At 48.0% G+C, this 25,333-nt stretch overlaps 1 protein-coding gene across 3 annotated transcripts; it reads left to right on the top strand.

The window, feature by feature from the left end:
* Positions 1-12,252: 12,252 nt before the first annotated feature.
* Positions 12,253-20,903, top strand: LOC103631870 (Calcineurin-like metallo-phosphoesterase superfamily protein). 3 transcript variants are annotated; one of them, NM_001352631.1, is made up of 16 exons: positions 12,253-12,506; positions 13,416-13,840; positions 13,974-14,199; positions 14,279-14,527; positions 14,624-14,739; positions 16,075-16,170; positions 16,255-16,342; positions 16,439-16,668; positions 17,283-17,467; positions 17,606-17,805; positions 18,133-18,465; positions 18,591-18,692; positions 19,163-19,460; positions 19,558-19,706; positions 19,995-20,279; positions 20,389-20,878. In NM_001352631.1, the coding sequence occupies exons 2-16, from the start codon at positions 13,533-13,535 to the stop codon at positions 20,578-20,580; spliced, it is 3,057 nt and encodes a 1,018-aa protein (NP_001339560.1). In that variant the 5' UTR covers positions 12,253-12,506; positions 13,416-13,532; the 3' UTR covers positions 20,581-20,878. The 3 variants fall into 3 exon arrangements, with proteins under 3 accessions (NP_001339560.1, XP_008651925.1, XP_008651922.1); XM_008653703.3 differs by having other exon boundaries at positions 12,264-12,479; positions 14,087-14,199; positions 20,389-20,903; XM_008653700.4 differs by having other exon boundaries at positions 12,339-12,479; positions 20,389-20,893.
* The last annotated feature ends 4,430 nt before the right edge of the window (positions 20,904-25,333 follow it).

Here is a 25,333-nt window from a genome sequence, read left to right as displayed (position 1 = left end):
AGGTTCCCTACCCTCTGCCTCGCATCGATCAAATCGTGGATTCCACTGCTGGGTGCGAAACCCTGTCTTTCCTCGATGCCTACTCAGGGTATCATCAAATCAGGATGAAAGAGTCCGACCAGCTCGCGACTTCTTTCATCACGCCCTTCGGCATGTACTGTTATGTTACCATGTCGTTCGGCTTGAGGAATGCGGGCGCGACGTACCAGCGGTGCATGAACCATGTGTCGGCGAACACATTGGCCGCACGGTCGAGGCCTACGTCGATGACATCGTCGTCAAGACGAGGAAAGCTTCCGACCTCCTTTCCGACCTTGAAGTGACATTCCGATGCCTCAAGGCGAAAGGCGTCAAGCTCAATCCCGAGAAGTGTGTCTTCGGGGTGCCCCGAGGCATGCTCTTGGGGTTCATCGTCTCCGAGCGGGGCATCGAAGCCAACCCGGAAAAGATCGCAGCCATCACCAGCATGGGGCCCATCAAGGACTTAAAAGGCGTACAAAGGGTCATGGGATGTCTCACGGCTCTGAGCCGCTTCATCTCACGCCTCGGCGAAAGAGGTCTGCCTCTGTACCGCCTCTTAAGGAAGGTCGAGTGCTTCACTTGGACCCCTGAGGCCGAGGAAGCTCTCGGGAACCTGAAGGCGCTCCTCACAAAGGCGCCTATCTTGGTGCCTCCAGCTGCCGGAGAAGCCCTCTTGATCTACGTCGCCGCGACCACTCAGGTGGTTAGCGCCGCGATTGTGGTCGAGAGGCAAGAAGAGGGGCATGCATTGCCCATTCAGAGGCCAGTTTACTTCGTCAGTGAAGTACTGTCCGAAACCAAGATCCGCTACCCACAAGTTCAGAAGCTGATGTATGTGGTGATTCTGACACGGCGAAAGTTGCGACACTACTTCGAGTCTCATCCGGTCACTGTGGTGTCATCCTTCCCCCTGGGGGAGATCATCCAGTGTCGAGAGGCCTCGGGCAGAATCGCAAAGTGGGCGATGGAAATCATGGGCGAGACAATCTCGTTCGCGCCTCGGAAGGCCATCAAGTCCTAGGTCTTGGCGGACTTCGTAGCCGAATGGGTCGACACCCAGCTACCGACGGCTCCGATCCAACCAGAGCTCTGGACCATGTTTTTCGACGGGTCGCTGATGAAGACGGGAGCCGGCGCGGGCCTACTCTTCATCTCGCCCCTCGGGAAGCACCTACGCTATGTGCTATGCCTCCATTTCCCGGCGTCCAACAATGTGGCCGAGTATGAGGCTCTGGTCAACGGGTTGCGAATTGTCGTCGAGCTAGGGGTCCGGCGCCTTGACGCCTGCGGTGACTCGCAGCTCGTCATCGACCAAGTCATGAAGAACTCCCACTGCCGCGACCCGAAGATGGAGGCCTACTGCGATGAGGTTCGACGCCTGGAAGACAAGTTCTACGGGCTCGAGCTTAACCACATCGCTCGGCGCTACAACGAGACTGCGGACGAGCTGGCTAAAATAGCCTCGGGGCGAACAACGGTTCCCCCGGACGTCTTCTCCCGGGACCTGCATCAACCCTCCGTCAAGATCGACGACACGCCCGAGCCCGAGGCGCCCTCGGTCCAGTCCGGGGTACCCTCGGTCCAGTCCGAGGTAACCTCGATGCAGCCCGAGGCACCCTCAGCTCGGCCCGAGGCACCCTCGGTTCAGCCCGAGGTACCCTCGGCCTCCGAGAGTGAGGCACTGCGCATCGAGGAGGAGCGAAGCGGGGCCACGCCCGATCGAAACTGGCAGACCCCGTACCTGCAATATCTCTGCCAAGGAGAGCTACCCCTCGACCAAGCCGAGGCTCGGCGGGTGGCGCGACGCGCCAAGTCGTTCATCTTGCTGGGCGATGAGAAGGAGCTCTACCACCGCAGCCCCTCAGGCATCCTCCAGCGATGCATCTCCGTCACCGAAGGTCAGGAACTCCTGCGAGAAATACACTCGGGGGCTTGCGGCCATCACGCAGCGCCTCGAGCCCTTGTCGGGAATGCTTTCCGACAAGGCTTCTACTGGCCAACGGCGGTGGCTGACGCCACTAGAATTGTCCGCACCTGCGAAGGGTGCCAATTCTATGCGAAGCAGACCCACCTGCCCGCTCAGGCCCTGCAGACGATACCCATCACCTGGCCTTTTGCCGTATGGGGTCTGGACCTCGTCGGCCCTTTGCAAAAGGCACCCGGGGGCTACACGCACCTGTTGGTCGCCATCGACAAATTCTCCAAGTGGATCGAGGTCCGACCTCTGAACAGCATCAGGTCCGAGCAGGCGATGGCGTTCTTCACCAACATCATCCATCGCTTCGGGGTCCCGAACTCCATCATCACCGACAACGGCACCCAGTTCACCGGCAGAAAGTTCTTGGACTTCTGCGAGGATCACCACATCCGGGTGGACTGGGCCGCCGTGGCTCATCCCATGTCAAATGGGCAAGTAGAGCGTGCCAACGGCATGATTCTACAAGGGCTCAAGCCTCGGATTTACAACGACCTCAACAAGTTCGGCAAGCGATGGATGAAGGAACCCCCTCGGTGGTCTGGAGCCTGAGGACGACGCCGAGCCGAGCCACGGGTTTCACGCCGTTCTTCCTAGTCTACGGGGTCGAGGCCGTCTTGCCCACAGACCTAGAATACGGCTCCCCGAGGACGAGAGCCTACAGCGATCAAAGCAACCAAGCTAGCCGGGAAGACTCGCTGGACCAGCTGGAAGAGGCTCGGGACAAGGCCTTACTACACTCGGCGCGGTACCAGCAGTCTCTGCGACGCTACCACGACCGAGGGGTCCGGCCCCGAGACCTCCAGGTGGGCGACCTGGTGCTTCGGCTGCGACAAGACGCCCGAGGGAGGCACAAGCTCACGCCCCCCTGGGAGGGACCGTTCGTCATCGCCAAGGTTCTGAAGCCCGGAACGTACAAGCTGGCCAACAGTCAAGGCGAGGTCTACGGCAACGCTTGGAACATCCAACAGCTACGTCGCTTCTACCCTTAAGATGTTTTTGAGTTGTTCATATACCTCGCACCCACGCAAAGTTTAGTCATCAAGGAAGGGTCGGCCTCGCCTCGGCAAAGCCCGACCCTCCCTCGGGGGCTAAAAGGGGGGAACCTCCTCTGCGTTGAAATTTTCCTCGAAAAAAGATCTCTTCTGCCAGAGTATCTTTCGTGCTTTTTGACTGATTCGAAAAGTGGATGCTGAAAACGACGGAGTACACGTAAGCAGCCAAGGCTGACCGAGCCGAGGGACTCCTACGCCTCCGGGATACGGATACCTCACTCATCACCTTCTGCGATAAGTAACTCGCGTTCGGATAAAGTGATTCCACGGACCGAACAAGTCTTCACGTTCGGAAGCTCTTCTGCCGAAGCGATCCTTCGAGCCTTCTCGACTGAGTCGGTGACAGAGCCTCATGGATGGGTGAAAGTGCACGTAAGCGGCAAGGCCGACCGAGCCAAGGGACTCCCACGCCTCCGGGATACGGATACCTCACTCATCACCTTCCGCGAGAAGCAACTCTCGCTCGCACAAACAACCCCGTTACCGACAAAAAAGTCCAGATACTCGAAACAAGAGGAAAAGAGACGCAGCTTTACAACACAGCGAGGGTGTGTGTTCTGGCCTCGGCGGCCGCAGAAGGCACACGCTACAAGACAATCTGATCCTGCAGGCTCGGGTATTGACGCTGGAAGGGGGCAGCAGCACCCTCGGCATCACGACACCTTCGGCGAGGTTCGACCTAGCCTCGGACGGCGACGCCGTCCGAAGATCTCCACTCCAAAGGACGACGTCATCACCACGCCCGGGCCATCGCCGCTAGGGTCTTCTCTGGGAATCCGGTCCGAGCAGGCGGCTCGGCCGGTCACCCCTGGGGCCTCAGCCAACCATCTTCCAAGGGCGCCAGCCCGACCCGAGGCCTCGGCTGGTCAACTCCGGCGTCGGTCCCGCTAACGGACGACCCGGCTAGGCTCCGGCCAACCAGGTTTCATTTTTGAGCCAACTCTGCCTTTGTTCGTGCTGATATCGCTACCCCTGGCCTCGGCTCATCGAAGAGCGGCCAAGGGGTCCCTTTAACTAAGCTAGAGAAGCCTCAGACAACAAGGCCGACCGAGCCGAGGGACTCCTACGCCTCCGGGATACGGATACCTCACTCGTCACCTTGACACAGGGCGACTCATGCTTGGTGAAGCGGTTCAGACGACCAACAGGCGAGTCTTAGTGCTCGAAAACGAGGAAAAAACACGGCTCCGTGCCAAAATTACATACATGTTCAGGCCTCGACAGCCATAATGAACAAAAACACTGGCATTCAAAGTGCCATTACAAACGGAACTCTGGTTCCCCCTCCGCAGGTACGAACAACCCCACTCCATGGGGGAGGGCCTGCGGAGCAACAGAAGACCGACGAACGGCGCGCCGTCACCTGCTCCAGCAGCAGCGACGACGACGACTTCTGCTCCGGGGGGGCCAAACAGCGGCAGCACTGACCTCAGGGCGGGTGCTGCTGCTAGGAGGCCCCCGCCCATGCCCAAACTTGTGAGGCAAGGACGGGCAGAAGGCCGTAGAGTTGGAGGTCGGTCTGTAGGCGGCCCTGGCTATCTCGTCGGCGGAAGAACCTCTTCCAGCTGCCGTGGCAGACGCTGGCGCCACGAGCGGCTCCGAAGCCACTCGCGTCCGAAAGCCAGGCACGCTGCAGCTGCCAGCGCCACGGACGACGACCGCCCTTCCCTCCGATCACTGAGTGAAGGAGCGGGCCACCGCCCATGCAGGGGCCGACCCTAACTCGGCACACTCCCCTCCCCAGCCCTGGTGATGAAAATCCTTGAGGCTGAGGGAGGGGCAGAGGCCGCAGCCCGGCTCGCTTTCCCCCACTATCAAGCTGGAGGTCACCATCTTGGGTGACCGCCGACGGAGGGATGCAGCCGGACTGCATGATGAAAATCCTTGAAGCCGAACAATGGCTGAAAGGTACCAACTCCCACGGAGTTGCGTTTCTCCAACGATGAGGCGGAAAGATGGCGGGTATCCCCCATCCGGGGGCTTGGAAGGTGGAAAGACACGATGCATGAGGGAGCGCGAAAACATGGTCTACTTCCGAGGGGGTCACCCTCCTTTTAAAGGCAACTATCCCTGCCTGCGTCCCCAGCCGTCACGGGCTGAGTCTTCTCCAACACGCTCCAAGGCCCTCCCCTGCGGCACGGGGGCTGGGTCCCGCATGTCATGCAAGCCGGCTCAGAGCAGAAAAAGCCAAACCGCCGCGCGCGGTGCACACGACCGCCCAGCGGTTACAAGTGACCCTCCACTTTTGCCCAGACCAACGGGCGAAAGGGGCGGGCAGCCATGCAGGCGGCATGCAACCGCGCCAAGTGGGCGCGCTTCTCCGACTCCCGACACGCCCAGCATGGAGGCCCAGGCCCACGCGTCACGCAACCGGCGCGCCGGATGCTTCATGCAAGCAACTGCACCGCCACTTGCGCCACCACCGCGCCTCCTCGATTGCGGAACCAATACCGCGACTCGAGGCGACCCAGCGCACGACCCAGCAGCGCCAGCCTGGCGCGGCGATCAATGCGGCCAAAAAAGGGACGGCAGTAATGACGGTGGCAGGCGGGCGGGAGCAGCGGTCACGTCGTCAGCCAAGCTCACGTCCCATCCGGGGGCAGCAAGAGGACCCCCTCTCACGGCGTGAAGGCAACGCGCCCGTGATCCGTTCCTCGAACGGCTCACGCACGCGCAACGGCCGCCCCGCCAACCACTCGCCCCGTCGCATTAACTCCGCGGCGGGACAGGCGGCGCTTCTGGCAGGAAAAGCGGGCGACGCTTCGCCTTCGCCGAAATAACCGCGCCAAAAAAGGTACGTCGCGTCGTTCGATTTCGTATCCTTTTCCTTTTTTCCTCTCTCTCTCTCTCTTGCAACAGGGACCGGGAAAGGGGGATACCCCGAAAAGGATCCTTCCCCGTGAAGGAACCAGGCTCCGAGCCTCCCTACTGATCAGAGGTTCGAAGGCTGGCCCCCCGAAGGGTTCGACAGCCGCCTCAGATCGCGTGGGCCCTACACCCACTACTGGTCAGAGGTTCGAAGGCCGGCCCCCCAAAGGGTTCCACGGCCGCCTCAGGCTACTCGGGCTCCGCGCCCATTACTGATCAGGGGTTCGAAGGCTGGCCCCCGAAGGGTTCACAGCCGCCTCAGACGCCGAGCGAGGGATGACCATGGGTACGTTCGATACATAACCAAGGCTCGGGCTACGCTCCCGAGGTACCCTAGGACATTTCCGAGACCAGCGGGAGCGATCTTGTAACGGAATCCCATCAGAGGGAGGCATCGAGCCCTCGGACCCCGTCGCCAGGGGACCGGGTCCGGCAGATCACCCACAGGTACTTTTGGGCGTGCCTCTGGGCCCCTAGCCGACCCCTAACGAACGGGGCACGGACGTCCACTCGGATTACCCGCTTGCAGCTCACCGGAGACACCATGTTCGGCGCCCATTGAGGGCAACATGGCGCTTTCCCCTCCTCCTCCTTGCGGAAAGGCGACGCAGGGGCGTATGTAAAAAAGCCGAGTCTGTCCCTGATCGCCCTCTCGCCCTGTGCAGAGGCTCGGGGGCTGCTCTCGCAAACCCGGCTCCGGCCAAAACGTTGACAGCGTCAACATACCAGCCCGAGAACTTGGGACCCGACTGTACACCCGGGCTACGGCCAGCTCGCATGAGGGAACAACCAGACCAGCCGAAGCATTACGCAAGGCATTAAGACCTCGAAGAAGTGAAACCACTCCTCTGAGGCCTCGGGGGCTACACCCGGCGGGTGCGCTCGCGCGCACCCACCGGAACAAAATGCAACCGAGAAAGGCTGGTCCCCTTGCAAAAAAGTGCGACGAAGGCCTCCAAGCGAGTGCTAACACTCCCTTCGAGGCTCAGGGGCTACTGTCGGGGACCATAATTAGGGGTACCCTCAAGACTCCTAATTCTCAGCTGGTAACCCCCATCAGCATAAAGCTGCTAAGGCCTGATGGGTGCGATTAAGTCAGGGATCAGTCTGTTCGAGCGACTCGATCACGCCTCGCCCGAGCCTAGCCTCGGACAAGGGCAGCCGACCCCGGAGGATTTCCGTCTCGCCCGAGGCCCCCCTTCCGACGGCGAACATATCTCCGGCTCGCCCGAGGCCCTGCCTTCGCTAAGAAGCAACCCTGACTAAATCGCCGCACCGACCGACCAAGTCGCAGGAGCATTTAATGCAAAGGTAGCCTGACACCTTTATCCTGACGCGCGCCCTCCGGCAGAGCCGAAGTGACCGTCGTCACTTCGCCGCTCCACTGACCGGCCTGACAGAAGGACATCGCCGCCTGCGCCACTCCGACTGCGGTATCACCTGACAGAGTGAGACTGACAGGCAGTCAGGCCCTGCCAAAGGCACCATAGGAAACTCCGCTCTGCCCGACCCAGGGCTCGGACTCGGGCTAAGCCCCGGAAGACGGCGAACTCCGCTCCGCCCGACACAGGGCTCGGACTCGGGCTAAGCCCCGGAAGACGGCGAACTCCGCTCCGCCCGACCCAGGGCTCGGACTCGGGCTCAGCCCTAGAAGACGGCGAACTCCGCTCCGCCCGACCCCAGGGCTCGGACTCGGGCTTAGCCCCAGAAGACGACGAACTCCGCTTCGCCCGACCCCAGGGCTCGGACTCCGCCCTGGCCTCTGCCGACGACCTCCGCCTCGCCCGACCCAGGGGCACGGACTCGGCCTCGGCCATGGAAGACAGACTCGACCTCGGCTTCGGAGGAGCCTCCACATCGCCCAACCTAGGGCACAGGCTCGCCACATCAACAGGAGGCGCCATCATCACCCTACCCCGAGCTGACTCGGGCCGCAGGGAACAAGACCGGTGTCCCATATGGCCAGCTCCGCCAGATAGGCAATGATGGCGCCCCACATGCTCTGTGACGACGGCGGCTCTCAACCCCCTTACGGAAGCAAGAGGACGTCAGCAAGGACCCAACCGCTCCGACAGCTGTCCCTCCGCCAGGCTCCATCGCTCCTCCGACGGCCACGACTTCACACCAGCTGGGTCCCAAAATCTCTCCGGCTGCCACATCGTCATGTACTTAGGGCGCTAGCGCTCCCCCGCTAGACATGTAGCACTCTGCTACACCCCCCATTGTACACCTGGATCCTCTCCTTACGCCTAGAAAAGGAAGGACCAGGGCCCTCTTAGAGAGGGTTGGCCGCGCGGGGACGAGGACGAGACAGGCGCTCCCTTGGGGCCGCTCGCTTCCCTCTCCCGCGTGGACGCTTGTAACCCCCTACTGCAAGCGCACCCGACCTGGACGCGGGACGAACACGAAGGCCGCGGGATTCCCACCTCTCTCACGCCGGTCTCCGGCCGCCTCGCTTCTCCCCCCTTCGCGCTCGCCCTCGCGCTCGACCCATCTGGGCTGGGGCACGCGACGACACTCACTCGTCGGCCTAAGGGACCCCCCGGTCTCGGAACGCCGACACTATTGTATGAATCCAAGCACACCATGAGGGAGAGAAACCCTTTATATGCATCGCTTGCTGGAGAAACTTCCAATTGACTTTATCATAGGCCTTCTCGAAGTCTAACATAAGAATAATTTCATCTAATTTTTTCCTCTGTAATTCGTGGATGGATTCGTGAAGAATAATAACCCCTTCAAGAATATTTCGACCGCGCATAAAAGCTGTCTGAGAGGGGCGGACGATTCTATCAGCCACAAGGCCTATTCTATTTGAGAGAACTTTAGTTATGATTTTGAACGAGACATTAAGAAAGCAAATAGGTCTATATTCCTGGATTTTAATTGCGTTGTCCTTCTTTGGAATTAGAGTGATTACTCCAAAATTTAAGCTATGGTCCGAAAGGGAATTTTGATGAAAAATCCACAAACAATGCAAACAGATCATCCTTAATCACTTCCCAAAAAACTTGATAAAACTCTAATGGAAAGCCATCCGGACCAGGAGCTTTGTTGTGCTCCAAAGGAAAACAACCTTTTTAACTTCCTCTATAGTAAAATTAGCAGCTAAAATTTCATTCTCAGTATCCGAGACTTGAGAAATGTCTTGGATAAAAGATTCATCAAGCTCAATCGATGTTATGTATGGCTTCCCAAAGAGATTCTTGTAATAACTCGTTATGTGTGTTTTAAGTTCGTCCTCATCAACTATGCAGGCGCCATCATCATCCTCCAACGAATAAATCCGGTGCCTCCGGTGCTTACCGTTAACCACTAAATGGAAGTATTAATTTTGTATTATCGTCACCGTCGAGGAGATGTTTGACTTTGGCCCGCTGGAAGAGACGTACTTCTTGCTCTCTCAAGATACTGGCAAGCCTATCATTGACAAAAGCTTTAAAATTCAACTCGTTAGGCAATAAGCAAGTAAACTTCGCCTTTTTATCGAGTTCACCAATCAATTCTGAAAGTTGTTGTTTCTCCTTTTTTATTAACCCCGTTGAGTTCTTTGCCCACCCCCTTAAATATTGACGAAGGGACCTAATTTTGTTCTGCCATATCTGTATGGCGGTTTCTCCTCTACTTTCTTGTTGCCAGATAGAAGAAACCAAATCAAAGAATCCCTCTCTAATTAACCATCCTAATTCAAATTTAAACTCTGAGAAATTTATCAAGCTCGTGGGGGCTTTGTCATTCAGTAATAAAGGCATATGGTCAGACCGAGATCTGTCAAACGTCTGTACTGTGACGTTAGGGAATTTAAGTTCCCACTTCGGGCTCATTAAAACCCTATGAAGCTTTTCAAACGTGGGTAGGACCAAGGCATTTGCCCAAGTAAATTGTCGTCCCACCATTTCTATTTCACGTAATTCTAAATTCGTTATGATAGCATTAAACAGATTAGGCCATTGAAAGCTGAAGTTTTCATTACTTTTGTTTTCTGCTCTTCGCATAATATTAAAGCCCCCTATGATAAAAGGACGTGTTTCGGCACCGCACACTCCTGCAACTTCAGCTAAAAAATCGTTCTTTAAATCATCTTGAGATGGGCTATAAACAACAAAAAGGGCCCAAATGAAGTCATCCTTTTTGTTTCGAAGTCAGAACTTGCAATAAAACCCCCTTCATCAATAGCTCCAATGTCATAAACACCTAGATTCATCCCTAACATCACCCCCCGACCTTCCTCTAAGTGGAATGAGATGACAGAGAAAGTCGGCACCACCGCAGAAATCTCTCAAAGTAGAATCCGAGAAGGAGCTGTGACCTGTCTCCATGAGAGCAATAAAGTCGAGTCTATGTTCTCTAGACAGATAAGATAAGTAATTATGTTTAGCCAAATTCCCTAGGCCTTTACAATTCAAAAAAACCCTTTCATTTAAAACTAATTTTAAAGGGTGTGATTGGTTTCTTGGAAGGTCATGGGACTCCGAACATTTAGAACCGATATACTTCCGCTTGTTCCAAAAATAGAACTGAGACACTCTCTCGCGCGTTTGTAACAGTACAATTATCCCGAGCTTTCTTTTCCCCTGTCTGCCCCACCGTACCCAAGTCACCACCACTCACCAAGGAACCGTCGCCGCCATTGGGTGATGCTCCGGCCGTCTTCCCTTCGCCCCGTCGTCTCTCCCTACATTGACGACTGCATTGGTCGGTTCACCTTTGTCGCCTCGTCAATTGGGAGAAGGTTCGCCGGCGCAGAGATGCCATGCTCGACCTTGTGCGCCCCTATGCCTGCTTTCCAAATGCCGGCGCGGCCTCCATTGTTGGTACAAGTAGCCCTAGCACCGAGATGTCGGTCTCTGCCTGACCATTGCCTACGCCAGCAACACCGATGTCGCCTCCCTTGGTTCAAGCACAAGGCAGACAAACTGTTTGTGTGATTGTTCAAGCACTAGCCAGTGTTGCTTGTGTGATTGCGTGTTATGCAGACAATCTGATTTTCAGTTGAATCACTTTTTCAGTTTCTCAGTGTGTCAGACAACTGTTATGCTGACAATCTTTCGAATTGTTAGTCAGTCGAATCAGTTTTTCGGACAAGCACACGGTTAGCCCAAACGGTTATGCAGACAATTTGTCCTTCTCAGTTTTGCACACTTATTCAGTTATGCATTCAGTTCCATTCACACAAAAGCATCACCTGAGTTCATACAATTCAGTTCAGACACATAGAATTCACCATCAGTTCTGCAGGTGTGAAGCAGCATATATGCAGTGTTTGGTACCAGCTAGCAGCAGCAGGTGTGAAGCAGCAGCATCTAGCTCAAGCAGCATATATGCAGTAGTACTTGACATCAGTTGTAGCAGCCGGTGTCCATGGAAGTCTGGGGTAGACAGATCCATAGAGAACAACCTGTTCGGTTATTAAGGGGGTTCGGCACCATATAAAACTGAAAGAAGTGAAGGCGCAGTTTTAAAAGTGAAAACGCCCACGACGAGAGTCCTATGCTTGATAATAATTCATGGGGTTTCGTGTTTTACATTTTAGGCCTTGTTTACTCTATAGATTATTAGATGTTTATAAATAAATAAATAATCAATATTTTTAAGCAGATCATTCGATATTTATATAATTTTTAAGCTGAATTATATAATTCTGAAAGAAAATAAATAGAGTCTTAGACCAACTGCAGTAGTTCTCTAAAAGACTCGCTCAATCAATAATTTAGATAGTTAAATTAAAAACTCTTCTCCAATATCTCTCTAAATGAACTTCATAAATTCAGCCACTTCTCATTTAATCTCATTTTCTCTCTACATTTATCAACTATTTACCAACTCTCTAAAAAAAAACTTACGTGCTTTTCCACTTTGTAGTAGAAGATATATATTAATAGAGCTCATGCGTTGGACGCCAGAGATGTACAATTGTGTCAGATAGTCAGCTAAAGGTTAAACAATGCAATAGCCGCATGCGTACATGACGGAAATAATCAATTGTGACTGTAAATCTAAAGACCAACACAGCTCACCAAATTGAATTTATCATCGCTAATGGTTCTATTTAAATTGGTGACCCGTTAAATTTTAATATATTTGGAAAGTAATATATGGAGACCAATTCTCGTATAATCGTTAAGTCCATGTAGTATACCTCAATGGTTCAGGGGAAAAAAAATAAGAAAACAATTCATATATATTTATCTCTTACATCAAAATGTGCGTTACATTTTTATCCAATACAGGAAGCAATCTGGACGGAAGCTTTTGGGATGGACGGCTGAGATGGATCAGAGCACAACGGAACAGCAGCAGAGGGATATCCTCTCCTCTCTCGTGTCTCCCACCGATGCGGATGCGGATGCCGATGCCGATGCCGAAGCGCACCTGTCTCTTCTCCTTGCCGACCCTCCACCCCCAGCCGAAGTGAGGCCACCAATCACACAGCCGCTCCCCCCGCTCGTCCTCCTCCCCTGCCCCTGCCTCCGCCCCCGCCCCCGCCCCCGCCCCGCCACGCCAGCATTTGGATTGGATTGCCGGCGGCCGAGTGGAGGCGGAGATCCATCCGGACTCCGGTGAGTCCGTTCCCGCTGCCGTGCTTGGTAACGCACCCTAACTGCCATTGCATTATTGTTTCCCTTTCTTATGCTGCATACATAACATACATACATACAGTGGCGAGCAATCGAATCCGAAACCCGCTCTTTGTTAGTAGTAGCAAAGACTGCATTTTGCGGCATTAATAAAACTCGCTCCTCCTTCACCCTCCCGCCCACACATGAGAGAGTGAGAGAGGGACCGAGCGGGCCTCGCATCGTCAACCACCCGCCCTTCTCATTCCATTCATCGATTCATTCATTCCGTAGGACTTGGGGCCCATCCAATGCGCGGTTCCTGTTGTTTTTCCCCACTTCTTTTCCTTTCCCCATTCTTTCTTCTTCTTTTCCCTGGTGCTGGTGGGTTATATTATAACAGTAAAATATACGACGGACAAGTCGTCTTGTATTTTATATTATATATAAGTATAAAACAAACATTTGGTGGTACTAGAATATCCGGCACTAGTTATTACTTGTTGAGTAAAATCATGATACCTTGCTTCACCACAACTCACTCTGCCCACGTGCTACCACATGGCTCGGCTCGCTCTACAGTTCTGGATCCTTGCGTACCAATTGTACTAGGATGCCACTTCTTTCTGCTCCCTCCGTCACGACAAAATAAAGTGTGCATCTCGAGGAGTCAATCGATTGTAGGTAGAAATCTAGTACTTGACATTTATATCTCTAAATAGGTTTAGGGGGGGTGTTTGATGAAATATAAGCAATTTATTTTGGAACGGAGGACTGAAATAAGTATACAGTACCTTGTGTGCATCAGAACTGTGCAATACGCATAGGCATTAGTTAACGAGTTGGCCAATATGAAATAAGCTTATGCATTAATGGTCGATCATTTTGCTCTGATACTTCCAATTTTGTATAATCAACTTTTTTTTTTCTTTTGCGCAGATCCAGGCACGCATGACATCACATCAGTTCAGCTAGATGCCTGAAGGAGAAGTTCAGTAGCACACCACTACCTCACAAAACAGCTCTTCTGCTCGTGCAAAAGTATCCAGGGTCCAGATGGGTTCAGACAAGCAGATTGGTAGCCCACGCCAACTCTTGGAAACACTAAAGATGGGCAGAGTTAGGACTATCCTGACACATACATACCCGTACCCTCACGAGCACTCCAGGCATATTATGACTGCAGTGATTATTGCCTGTCTCTTCTTTATATCGTCTGACAACATGCACACGCTCATACATAAACTGGATAACAATATCAAGTGGTGGTCCATGTATGTTTGCCTCATTGGCTTCTTCTATTTCTTCTCATCTCCTTTTCTTGGAAGGACCATTCAGCCCAGCTACTCAAATTTTAACCGCTGGTACGTATCCACTTTCAGGCTTCTTCAAAAGTCAATGCTTTGGCGTTTTTTATTTCATTGGCTAGAGAAGCTCTATGTCAATTGCTTTAATTGTTATGTACATCACTCGTATAGTGGTATTGTACAATTGCAGGTATGTTGCTTGGATTTGCTTTGCATCCCTGTACCATCTTCCTAGCTTCCAGTCAATGGGGGTTGATATGCGCATGAACCTCTCGCTTTTCTTGACAATATATTTCTCCTCAGTGCTTTTCATCATTGCCTTTCATATCATATTTATTGGTCTCTGGTACATTGGGTTGGTTGCACGCTTGGCAGGAACGAGGCCAGGCGTATGGACAATTCTCCAGAACTGTACAGTAAGCACTCTAGATTGCCCATCCTATTCTTTTTCTCCATATTGATCCTAGCAAGATTCATCTTTTTTTTTCCTTTCAGGTAATCAGCATTGCATGTTGTGTGTTCTACAGTCATTGTGGGAATCTTGCTGTGCACAAGAGCAAATCTTTTGGTAGTAGTTCTGATCCCAATTTGCTTGCTTTTCTTAAAAATGAAAACGGGAGTACCTGGATATCAAATTTTCTCCGTATGAATCAGTTGAAAGATGAGATATGTTCGTCTTGGTTTGCTCCTGTTGGATCTGCAAGTGACTATCCTATTCTGGCAAAATGGGTTATCTACGGGGAGGTACTGCCTGCTTCTCCTTTATTCATCTATTATTTCTAGTCGCACTTTCTTAAGGTGACATCCATGTTGCACTTCTTTGATCATGTTTTTCTCCAGTTAGTTTGCAGCGGATCCTGTGCTGGCCCATCGGATGAAATCTCTCCTTTGTACTCATTATGGGCTACATTTGTTGGCCTCTATATCGCTAACTTTGTTGTGGAGAGATCAACTGGGTATGCCTTTAGTTTTTCACACTATACGTACTAAGGTCCTGTTTGGAAGCAACCTAGTTTTTAAGAATCTAGTTTGGAACCACGTCTGTTTTCATAAACCAGTTTCTTAAAAATTGGGTGCTTCCAAACATGACCTAATATTGCTGAATTAGTTGTTGCCACGTGGAGGCTACTAATATTTCTTTCTGATACCTTAAGCTCTCTCTGTGGATGACTAGTGATTGTGTGGGAAAGTGAACTGCTTGATTGATATTGCATAGAGGTGGTGGTTACATATATAGACACATAACCCTAACCCTAATGGGCCGACAACCCAACAGTGGTGTCGGCCCACCCACACGCACAGACAATCTAACATCCCCCCCTCGTAGTCGCAACGGGGGCACTGCACACGATGGGACTGGAGTAGAAGCCGAAGGTAGGAGCCGACGGGTTGATATCCCCCCACAGTCGCAACGTCGTGAGGGTGTGAATGTTGCGGCTGGAGTAGACACCGGTGTGGACTCTGAGAAGGTGATATCCCCTAGATGTCGAGGTAGCCGAAGTCGAGGTGGTCGTGGTCGTGGTCGGGAGACATGCAACAATAGCTTGTGGTTCGGGAGGGGTCGACGTTCGAGCATCAACGATCGGCAACGCGATACAACAAAAGAGCACCAACAAACCAACCTTCTTGCTTCTTCGATCGTCCGGACGTCGAGGAGCCCCGCTAGGGAGGCCGGCGGCAGCGCACGCGTCTGCGCCAGTCATGGTGGCCGCGCCCGCGACAGAATAGAAGGGGTAAAGGCGGATCTGGTCGGAAAGGCCACGTCGGCGACAGATCCAGCCAGGAAGATGGCAATCCGGCCAAAGGAACGACAGATCTAGCCGGGAAGGTCGAAGCAACGGTGAATCCGGCCGGCGGCGGGGCGGACAACTGCGCCTGCTCTCGTGCTCGCCAGAGGCCGGCGGCGGAGGAGCGGAGCCGGCGAGTAGAGGAGAGGGGACGCCGACGGCCGGAGAGGAGAAGAGGCCGTGTGGTGGCCTGCATCTGGGATGTGGCCGCCCCTAGGAGGGAAGGATGAGCCTCCTGGGGGGGCTGAGATGGCGGCTGTCCCTGTGGGATGCTGGCGGCTGCTGCGGGGTTGGGCGAGAAAACACTAACCCTAACCTAGTCTGGTACCATGTAGGAAAGTGAATTGCTTGATTGATATCACATAGAGGTGGTGGTTACATATATAGACACAAAACCCTAACCCTAATGGGCCGGCAGCCCAACAGTGGTGCCGGCCCCCCCACACACATAGTTTAACAGATTGTGCAATTCTAATTCTTGGTTATGTTCCGTAAATACTTCAGGTGGGCTCTTACCCACCCGTCAACAGATTTGGAGGATGAGAAACTGAAGAGGCATATGAAACCAGATTTTCTGGACATGGTACCTTGGTATTCAGGGTAGGGCCTTCTACAAATTTAACCACATCAAGTTAGATGAAACCAACAAAAAAGACCTGATGTGTTGAATTTATATTTACACAGGACATCAGCTGATTTATTCAAGACAGCATTTGATCTTATGGTCTCTGTGACTCTTTTTGTTGGGCGATTTGACATGCGCATGATGCAGGTCAATTTCCTATCTCCAGCTTTATTATCTGCATATTTGCACATTTTTGTGTCAAAGTATTCTTTTTCTCAAAGTACTTTCTACATCCTTCTGTAGGCTGCAATGAAAGGACCAACAGGCAACACTCCAAATGATGACCTATTGTATGACCACTTCAATGAAAGGGAAGACCTTTGGTTTGACTTTGTTGCAGACACCGGTGATGGAGGGAATTCATCATATACAGTTGCCCGACTGTTAGCCCAACCATCTATTAGGACTGTTATCGGTGGCTCTATGCATACTCTTCCACGTGGGAACTTACTTATTATCGGCGGAGATCTTGCGTAAGATTGACCATATTTAACCAAATCTGGTTCTTCTCCACAGACAATCTACTTGTGCATATTTGCAAAGCATTTCTTTTCTGCTTTTACTTGGCTAGGAGGAACACATGACACAGTGACTCACTTCTTCCTATTACCTTGGGAATTATATGTAAATAAGTTCTGACTGAGTGTTGGAATATCTAGTTAGTCTGGCTTTAGTTTTGTTCTATTTTTGGAAACACTTTATTGATTCTCACCATAATATTTTGCATATTGTTCTCTGACTGAAAAAGGTTATCCTGGTTGCTCTGTATGATTCAAGCAATAGTACTTGTGGATAAGATGACATGTTTCTTTCTCAGGAGGAAAATCTGGTATTATTTTAGATATAGGATTCTTTGTGCCTTTGGCATTCTCCATTGGCTCCATACAACTTAACCTTTTCTAGTTTATAATTCCTAATACTTATATGGCATGTAGTCACTAGATATCATCTCATATCACTTGCATGTTGAGGTCTGTATCTAAATTGAATATTGCCCGTACATATGGCATAATCTATAAGCTAGACACGACTTAGTCCATTGCATTAGTATATCATAGTTATAGATATGTCGTTTTCGAATTTTCAGGTACCCAAACCCTTCATCATTTACATACGAGAGGCGCTTCTTTAGGCCTTTTGAGTATGCTCTGCAACCTCCACCTTGGTACAGAGATGAACATATAGCTTTGGATAAGCCTGAGCTTCCTCCTGGTGTATCAAAGATGACTGAATATGATGGACCACAGTGTTTCATAATTCCTGGAAATCATGGTTTGTAAACGTTCTTGGTTAATCTAATAATATCTCATATTATTTTCTTTCTTGTGCACTTGGTCAATGATGTAAGGAATACGATGCATGTTTGTGTTTTGCTCCTTTCCCAATTTGTGATACTTTTTTTTATAACAGACTGGTTTGATGGGCTTCATACTTTTATGAGATATATATGTCATAAAAGCTGGTTAGGTGGATGGTTTCTGCCTCAGAAGAAGAGTTATTTTGCATTGCATCTTCCCAAGGGTTGGTGGATATTTGGTCTTGATTTATCTCTCCATGGCGATGTTGATGTATACCAATTCAAGTTCTTTGCTGATGTTTGTCAGAATAAGGTGCATTTTCTTCGCTTGCTCATCTTTTTTTTCTTTAAACTCCTTTCATTTCCTTATTTTTGGTTTCACGTGGGACAACATGCGTTAGTAATTGCTTCTAGTGTTCAACCATGTATGCCGGTTATTATTTTCATTTACAGTAAACACAAGAAGAGTTGTTGCATATTCTTTGTAGTCTTAGGCTGATAGGCTCTTAGCCCCATTTGCTTTCTACTTGGAAGGAATCCCTCTTACGGCCTTACCTTTCCAGAACATCTCTTGGAACTTGGAAGTTGAAGGTAATATTTACAGATTTAATTGATTGACTTCAATACTAAAGCTGTGCAGGTTGGAGAGAATGATTCTGTGATTGTAGTAACACATGAGCCAAACTGGCTTCTTGATTGGTACTGGAATGAGACTACAGGCAAGAATGTATCACACTTAATTCAGGAATACCTGAAAGGAAGATGTAAACTTCGCATGGCAGGGGATTTACACCATTTTATGAGGCACTCTGCCACTCGATCAGAAAAGAATAATTTTGTGCAACACTTGCTTGTTAATGGATGTGGTGGTGCCTTTTTGCACCCAACACATGTTTTCAGAAACTTTGAGAGGTTCTCTGGAACCACCTATGAATGCAAGGCAGCTTATCCATCCTATGATGAGTCTACTGGGGTATGTTTTTTCCTATGTTGATGAAGTAATTCTTGCTTATTTAGTTCAGTGATCAGTTTATGAATCTTTTGTGTACTATACCATCAATTGTGAGATGAGCACGATCTGATTTACTAAATTCACAGATTGCATTGGGTAACATATTGAAGTTCCGCAAAAAGAATTGGCAGTTTGACATCATTGGCGGTTTTATATACTTCATTTTGGTGTTTTCAATGTTCCCACAGGTTAGTTACAGATTCTCAAAATGGTCATTTTATTTTAAAGTTTATCCTTTGTAGCACGTTTAAAATAGTAGTAACTGTGGAGGTTAGTTACTAATAATAATCTTGAGCCTCATTAGCAAATTTATTCCCAGATTTGTAAACTAAGTATTATTTGCACCTTTCTTGCTTCTGTTGGCTGACCTCTGTTATGGATTTATTTTTATTTGCTTATTTCTGTCTTTTCTTTTTGAAGAGTGTTACTAATTACTGTTAATCTTGAAGTATGTTCGTTGACCAAAAGTTAGCCGCCTGGTACTGGACATGTCATATTCTTTATACCAGCCTCAGAGAATACTTTGCATCACATAAATTATCCGTTACCCTTTATGGTCTCTTGATTTGTATTCATGTTGCTACTATCACTTGGAAGATCAAGTTGACCAACATGTCAATTTGTATTCATATTCTTGATTTATTTCTATTTGTTCCAGTGTAATCTTGTTCGTATCTTAAATGAAGAAACTTGGTCTGGGCGTCTGAAAAGCTTCTCAGGCACAATATGGAGTGCTTTGCTTTATATTTTTGAGCACTCTTATGTCTCTTCAGTAGGAAGTCTTACTTTATTGACGGCGTCATATTCATTCGTACCATCCAAACTATCAAGGAGGAGAAGAGCTATTATAGGCGGCCTCCATGTTTTGGCCCATTTAACTGCAGCACTACTTTTAATGTTGCTGCTGGAGTTGGGCATTGAAATTTGTATTCGTAACCATTTATTGGCAACTTCAGGTATGCCATACCATAGTGTGCTTCCTGAATGCTTATCACACGTGATGGGTCAAAATTCAAGTGAAAGTGAAAGCTTTATTACAATTTTTTGTTGTAGGTTATCACACTCTGTATGAATGGTATCGATCCATGGAAAGTGAGCATTTTCCAGATCCTACTGGTCTTCGTGCTCGTTTGGAGCAATGGACTCTGGGACTGTATCCAGCATGTATAAAATATCTTATGGCAGCCTTTGACGTCCCTGAGGTAATTAAATTTTCTGGAAATGTTACAGTCTGCTTGTTTGGACATTCCTTGAGGAATGGGTGTGCAGTTCTAGAATTAACTATGATCTACTGTAAATAATTTTTATATGTTGTATGGACAAGAACTAGTAATCTAACTTCACCAATTCAGAATTTAATTATTTTGAAAATGTGATGCATTACACTATAGAAGATTAATTTGTCAAGATTTGATGCATGTTACTGTTTCATTCCCAATCCACGTTTTGTAGGTTTTAGCAAGTACCTTATAGCTTATACCTTTGCTCAGGTCATGGCTGTGACAAGAATAAATATATGCAAGAACGGAATGATGTCTCTTTCGCGGAGTGTTCTGATCATGTACTACACTTCTGTGTTTATCTATTTCTGGATTTTCTCGACTCCAGTTGTTTCTCTCATATTTGGTAGTTACCTATACATCTGCATCAATTGGTTCCACATACACTTTGATGAAGCCTTCTCGTCGCTGCGCATCGCAAACTACAAATCCTTCACAAGGTTCCATGTTAAGAAGGATGGTGATCTAGAAATATTTACTCTTGCAGTTGACAAGGTAACAGACCAGCCTTCATTCCGTTGCTCCCATCTGCTCATAACTCTGCCGCCTTATGTAACTGCACACTGGTAACAAAATGATTCTTTGCTCTGCTGCGAATAAACAGGTCCCAAAGGACTGGAAGTTGGATCCGAGGTGGGAATCAGAGGGACGAGGGCCTCATCAGCTCAGCCATGACCGGAAGCATCCAAGCAAGTGGAGGTCAGCCTCATCAACTGACCCTGTGAGATCTGTACGGGTTGTTGATCATTTCACCATCGAAAGAACAAGAACCCCAGATATGGAGCCCTCTTCCTGATTGTGCAGCCCTTACTATTATAAGGAGTTGCTACTGCTGCTAGAAAAATTAACAATAACTAGCTTCAACACACAGTATTGTTTTTGTTTCCACATCCAGCCAATAGGTGGACCGAGGTGATCTGCCCTTGTCGGCGTCCCCGCTTTACTGACCTCACCTGCAGCATTGTAATCTGTATAGAAAGAAAATTCACCTGCTGCCTATTGCTTGTATTCAATCAAAGGAACTCTAAAAAAAAGAGTGTTACAGAAGAATGTTTTGAGAAAGCAAAGGGATGAATCGATTCATCATCATTTACTAAAGATTGATTCTATTCTGTTTTACCATTTTTTGGGCTTGCTGGTCAGGAACCATGTGGTGATCCAGCGTAGTCTGTCTGTCGTGATCAGTGTTTTCTCTCTCTCGTTTTTTTTATGAGGGGTCGATTGTTTAGAGATGCATCAAAACAGGCCTAAAGGCCTTCAAGTTGAGATCAAATGCTGGTTCCTTGGGTGCCACTCAGGTAGGTAGATTCATCAAAACTGGCCGACTTCAGTTTTGCTGAAGTCGTCTTGTGTGCAGAAAGAAGCAGGTGTGCAGTGCAAGATCTTTTTTGATATGAAAACGGATGGGATTGGTCGGGATAACCCCTCTCCTGTTTATATTTTCAAATCTTATTTTGGAAACGGGATCATCGAAAATGGGATCGAAAATATGACTAGCGGGATGACAAAAACGAACAAAAATAAATGAAACAAATCGATAACGGATCGAATCAGACGTAAAAACGGAAACATCGCCGCATAGATTATAAAAATAAAGTAGTATTGAGATCAATTAAAACATCTCAACTAGACATATAAAAATAATGTATTATAATATATATGGCTAACAAAGAAAATGATTAATTATGGATTAGTTTGTTGTGATGTGACATAGTCATTTATGATTTTTTTCATTGAATTATCTAAAACATGATATTATATGCGGATAAAAACGGGATATTCTGACTAAAATGAGAAATGCGAAAATGATCGAAAACACCTATATTGTTTATGTCTTATTTTCACAGATGAAAAAACGAAAATGATCGGGAAAATCACACTAGCCGCAGGAAAAAAACTATAGCCATATCTAGGTAGTACAACGATACTTTTATGTGATAAAAAATACACAGAGCCATACTAAAGTCGTGAACATCACCACTAAGGCCATGTTTGGTTTCATTTAGTCTTAGGACTAAACTTTAGTCTTAGGACTAAACTTTAGTCCCTACTTGTTTGGTTCTAAGGACTAAATAGGTTCTAAAGTCATTAAATACATTGTCCAAAGACTTAAATGCTCTTGGAATACACTCATGTGGGCTTTTAGTCTCTTTTAGCACCTATGTGAAGGACTAAAGACTAAATCATTTTAGTCCATATTTTAGTCCTAGTGTTTGGCAAAAAAGGGACTAAATGAGACTAAAAACTAGAGACTAATCTTTAGTCCCTCTAACCAAACACCCCCTAAAGCACCCGTCCTCATTCTGGATAGGATCTCGGTTAAGTCACCTCAACACGTATGATTACATTGGTGCACGCCTGGCATATATTGTATGATTACACGACACAATACCTACCATTATACAAGGTTGTGACCAGGACGTGGACAGTTGGCTTGATAACAAGTAGGGCTCGTAGGTAGCATATACATGTAAGCTCACCACCCTCTTGGACTATAAAAAGAGTGGGGTAGAGCTGTGTTTAAGGGGATTCAATTTGAACGCCTTCTACCACTGAACACTAGCCACCAATTGGTAGTCTAGCTTGCCACAACTCACTTTTGATCTAGCAGTTGCTTGCTGGTGTAGGAGCTTGTATTCACTTATTATCTATATACACCAATCAATCATCAGCTAAAGAGGACATAAGGTATTACACATAAGTATGACCCTAACCTTTATCAAAATCTTTGTGTTTTAGGCATAATTTTTATGACTTTGTAGACATACTCTACAATGTCAGCACTTGTTACGTATTCCCCTTACTATCTTTTCTCTAGTACTCTTGGTACCCTGATGTGTTTGCAATCATAGGGATGGTTGGAGAAGCTGGTTTTATAATCATTGATTAATAGAAGAGGGCATCCTAAGGAAGACTGCCTTTGTTAATGGGTTAATGGAGATGGTTGCCTTAGCGATACCACCTTTGTTAATAGATTAGTGGAGGCAAATGGATTAAGGCATCCAACTTTGTTGATAACCGATTGGTGGAAGTGTGAATCATCTAGGCCCATTAGTGATGTTTTGGTAATTAATGACAACCATATATGGACTAACAATTCTTGGAGAAATAAGAATGCAGGTTGAACCATAGGGAAAAGGGTTTTATCGAAAGTCTTGGATACTTAAAGCATTGGTTGTGGATCGGATGAAGGCAAAGGTATAACATAGATTTTGTTTTCACCGGTCACTAGGCGTTTAGAGAATAAATTGACTGGATTAGTATGCTAGATAGCCATACTATCAAGAGCGGTCAATGACATTCGTTTGTGTAAAACTTAGTGCCTCATAGATCATCTATTGTTTGCATTTGTATGAGGACTAACAACGCTTCCGATTTCAAAAGTTAAAATCCTTTCAAAAGCGTTTTTGGAAAGTGAGTATGTTCAGTGGTCGGCGGACCGTCCGGGCCTCACTCAGTGGACCAGCAGAAGTGGTCTCTCTCAAGGTGTTTTTAACTTTTATACTACGGATCGTCCGGGCTTTGGGACTGGACCGTCCACGGTCCTAACCTGAGAAGTTGCAAGTTTGCACAAGTCCCTTTGTGCTTATGCAGATCGTCTGGCTGGGGTCAGTAGACCGTCGTCGGTGCCAAAATGGAATTGGGCAGGGACTGTGTGCTTTTGGATAATTGGCCTATCGCCATAGTCCATATTGCGACCGTCGGAACCTCGTTTTCATCTTTGTCATCAAGATCAACTTGCTCTCTTGGAGATCCATTAGTCTCATCAAATACAACATCACTAGAGACTTTAATTAAACCTGAAGATTTGTTGAAGACCATATATGCCTTTGTATTTGAGTCATAACCAAGTAAAAACCCTTCAACAGTTTTGGGGAGCAAACTTTGAATGTCTACCTTTCTTAACCAAGATGTAGCATTTGCTCCCAAATACACGGAAATAGAAAACATTGGGTTTGTTACCGGTGAGTAGCTCATATACCATCTTCTTGAGGAGACGATGAAGATAGAGACAGTTTATGGCATGGCAGACCGTATTGACGGCTTCCAACCAAAACCGCCATGTCGTCTTGTATTCTCCCAGCATCGTCCTTGCCATATCAATGAACGTCATGTTCTTCTCTCCACTACACCATTTTGCTATGGAGTCTAGGGAGCGGGGAACTCATGCTTGATGCCTTGCTTCACAAGATATTCCTCCAGTTAAAGATTATTAAACTCAGATTCATTGTCGCTCTTTATTTTCTTCACTTTTAGCTCAAACTCATTTTGAGCTCGTCTTAGAAAGCGTTTGAGAGTTTCTTTGGTTTTAGATTTATCCTGTAAAAAGAATATCCAAGTGAAGCAGGAATAGTCATCAACAATTATTATACCATACTTACTTCCACTGATGTTAATGTAAGCAACAGGCCCGAAGAGATCCATATGGAGAAGTTCCAATGGTCTTGATGTCATCATCACGTTCTTGCTTGGATGACTTGTTCCTACCTATATTTTTGCTTGACATGCTACACAAGGTCTGCCTTTCTCAAAACAGACATCGATTAGTCCTAACATGTGTTCTCCCTTTAGAAGCTTATGAAGGTTCTTCATTCCAACATGTGCTAGAGGACGATGCCAAAGCCATCCCAATGTTAGTCTTAGCAAGTAATATACATCTAGATCGGCATGTTCATTAGTAAAATCTACTAAATAAAGCTTGTCATCAAATACACCTTTAAATGATAATGAACCATCACTTCTTCTAAAGACAGTTACATCAACTTTTGTAATTAAACAATTATATCTCATGTGACATAAATGACTAACAGAAAGCAAAATATATCTAAGCGGTTCTACCAAAAAGACATTAGAAATGGAATGCTCGGTAGTAATCGCTATTTTACCTATCCCTTTTACCATGCCTTGGTTCTCATCTCCAAAGATGATCGTGTCATGAGAATCCTTATTCTTGACATAGGAGGTGAACATCTTCTTCTCCCCCATCATGTGGTTTGTGCATCCGCTATCAATGATCCAGCTTGAGCCCCCAGAAGCATAAACCTGCAAGGAATTTAGGCTTGGGGTTTAGGTCCCGAACTTGTGTTGGGTTCTATCAGGTTAGTTACATAAGATTTTGTAACCCAAATGCAAGTCTTACCTTTCTTGCATTTTGATCTTACATTTGTAGCAACAATTCTATCATTCTTGCAATAAATTACATAGGATGCATCAAAAGTACGAAATAGAATAGAAGGTCCATGAGATGCACTCCTATCCTTAGGCATATGAGAGACAACATGAGAGGCATGGCACCTAGTTCTACTCCTACTAGAATCACTAAATGAAACAAATATAGTGTGAGGAGTAAAGACACCATCATGATGCTTTTGAAAAGCATAACTGAAAGGGAATTAGGCTTACACCTAGTTCCCAAATAATTTTGGTGGTTGAATTGCCCAACACAAATAATTGGACTAACTAGTTTGCCCAAGTGTATAGATTATACAGGTGTAAAAGGTTCACACTCAGCCAATAAAAAGACCAAGTTTTGGATTCAACAAAGGAGC

The sequence above is a fragment of the Zea mays genome, chromosome 7 (genome assembly GCF_902167145.1).
Source record: "Zea mays cultivar B73 chromosome 7, Zm-B73-REFERENCE-NAM-5.0, whole genome shotgun sequence".
NCBI lineage: Eukaryota > Viridiplantae > Streptophyta > Magnoliopsida > Poales > Poaceae > Zea > Zea mays.
Note: the sequence above shows the minus strand (reverse complement) of the source record. Positions and strands in the feature narration are given on the sequence as shown.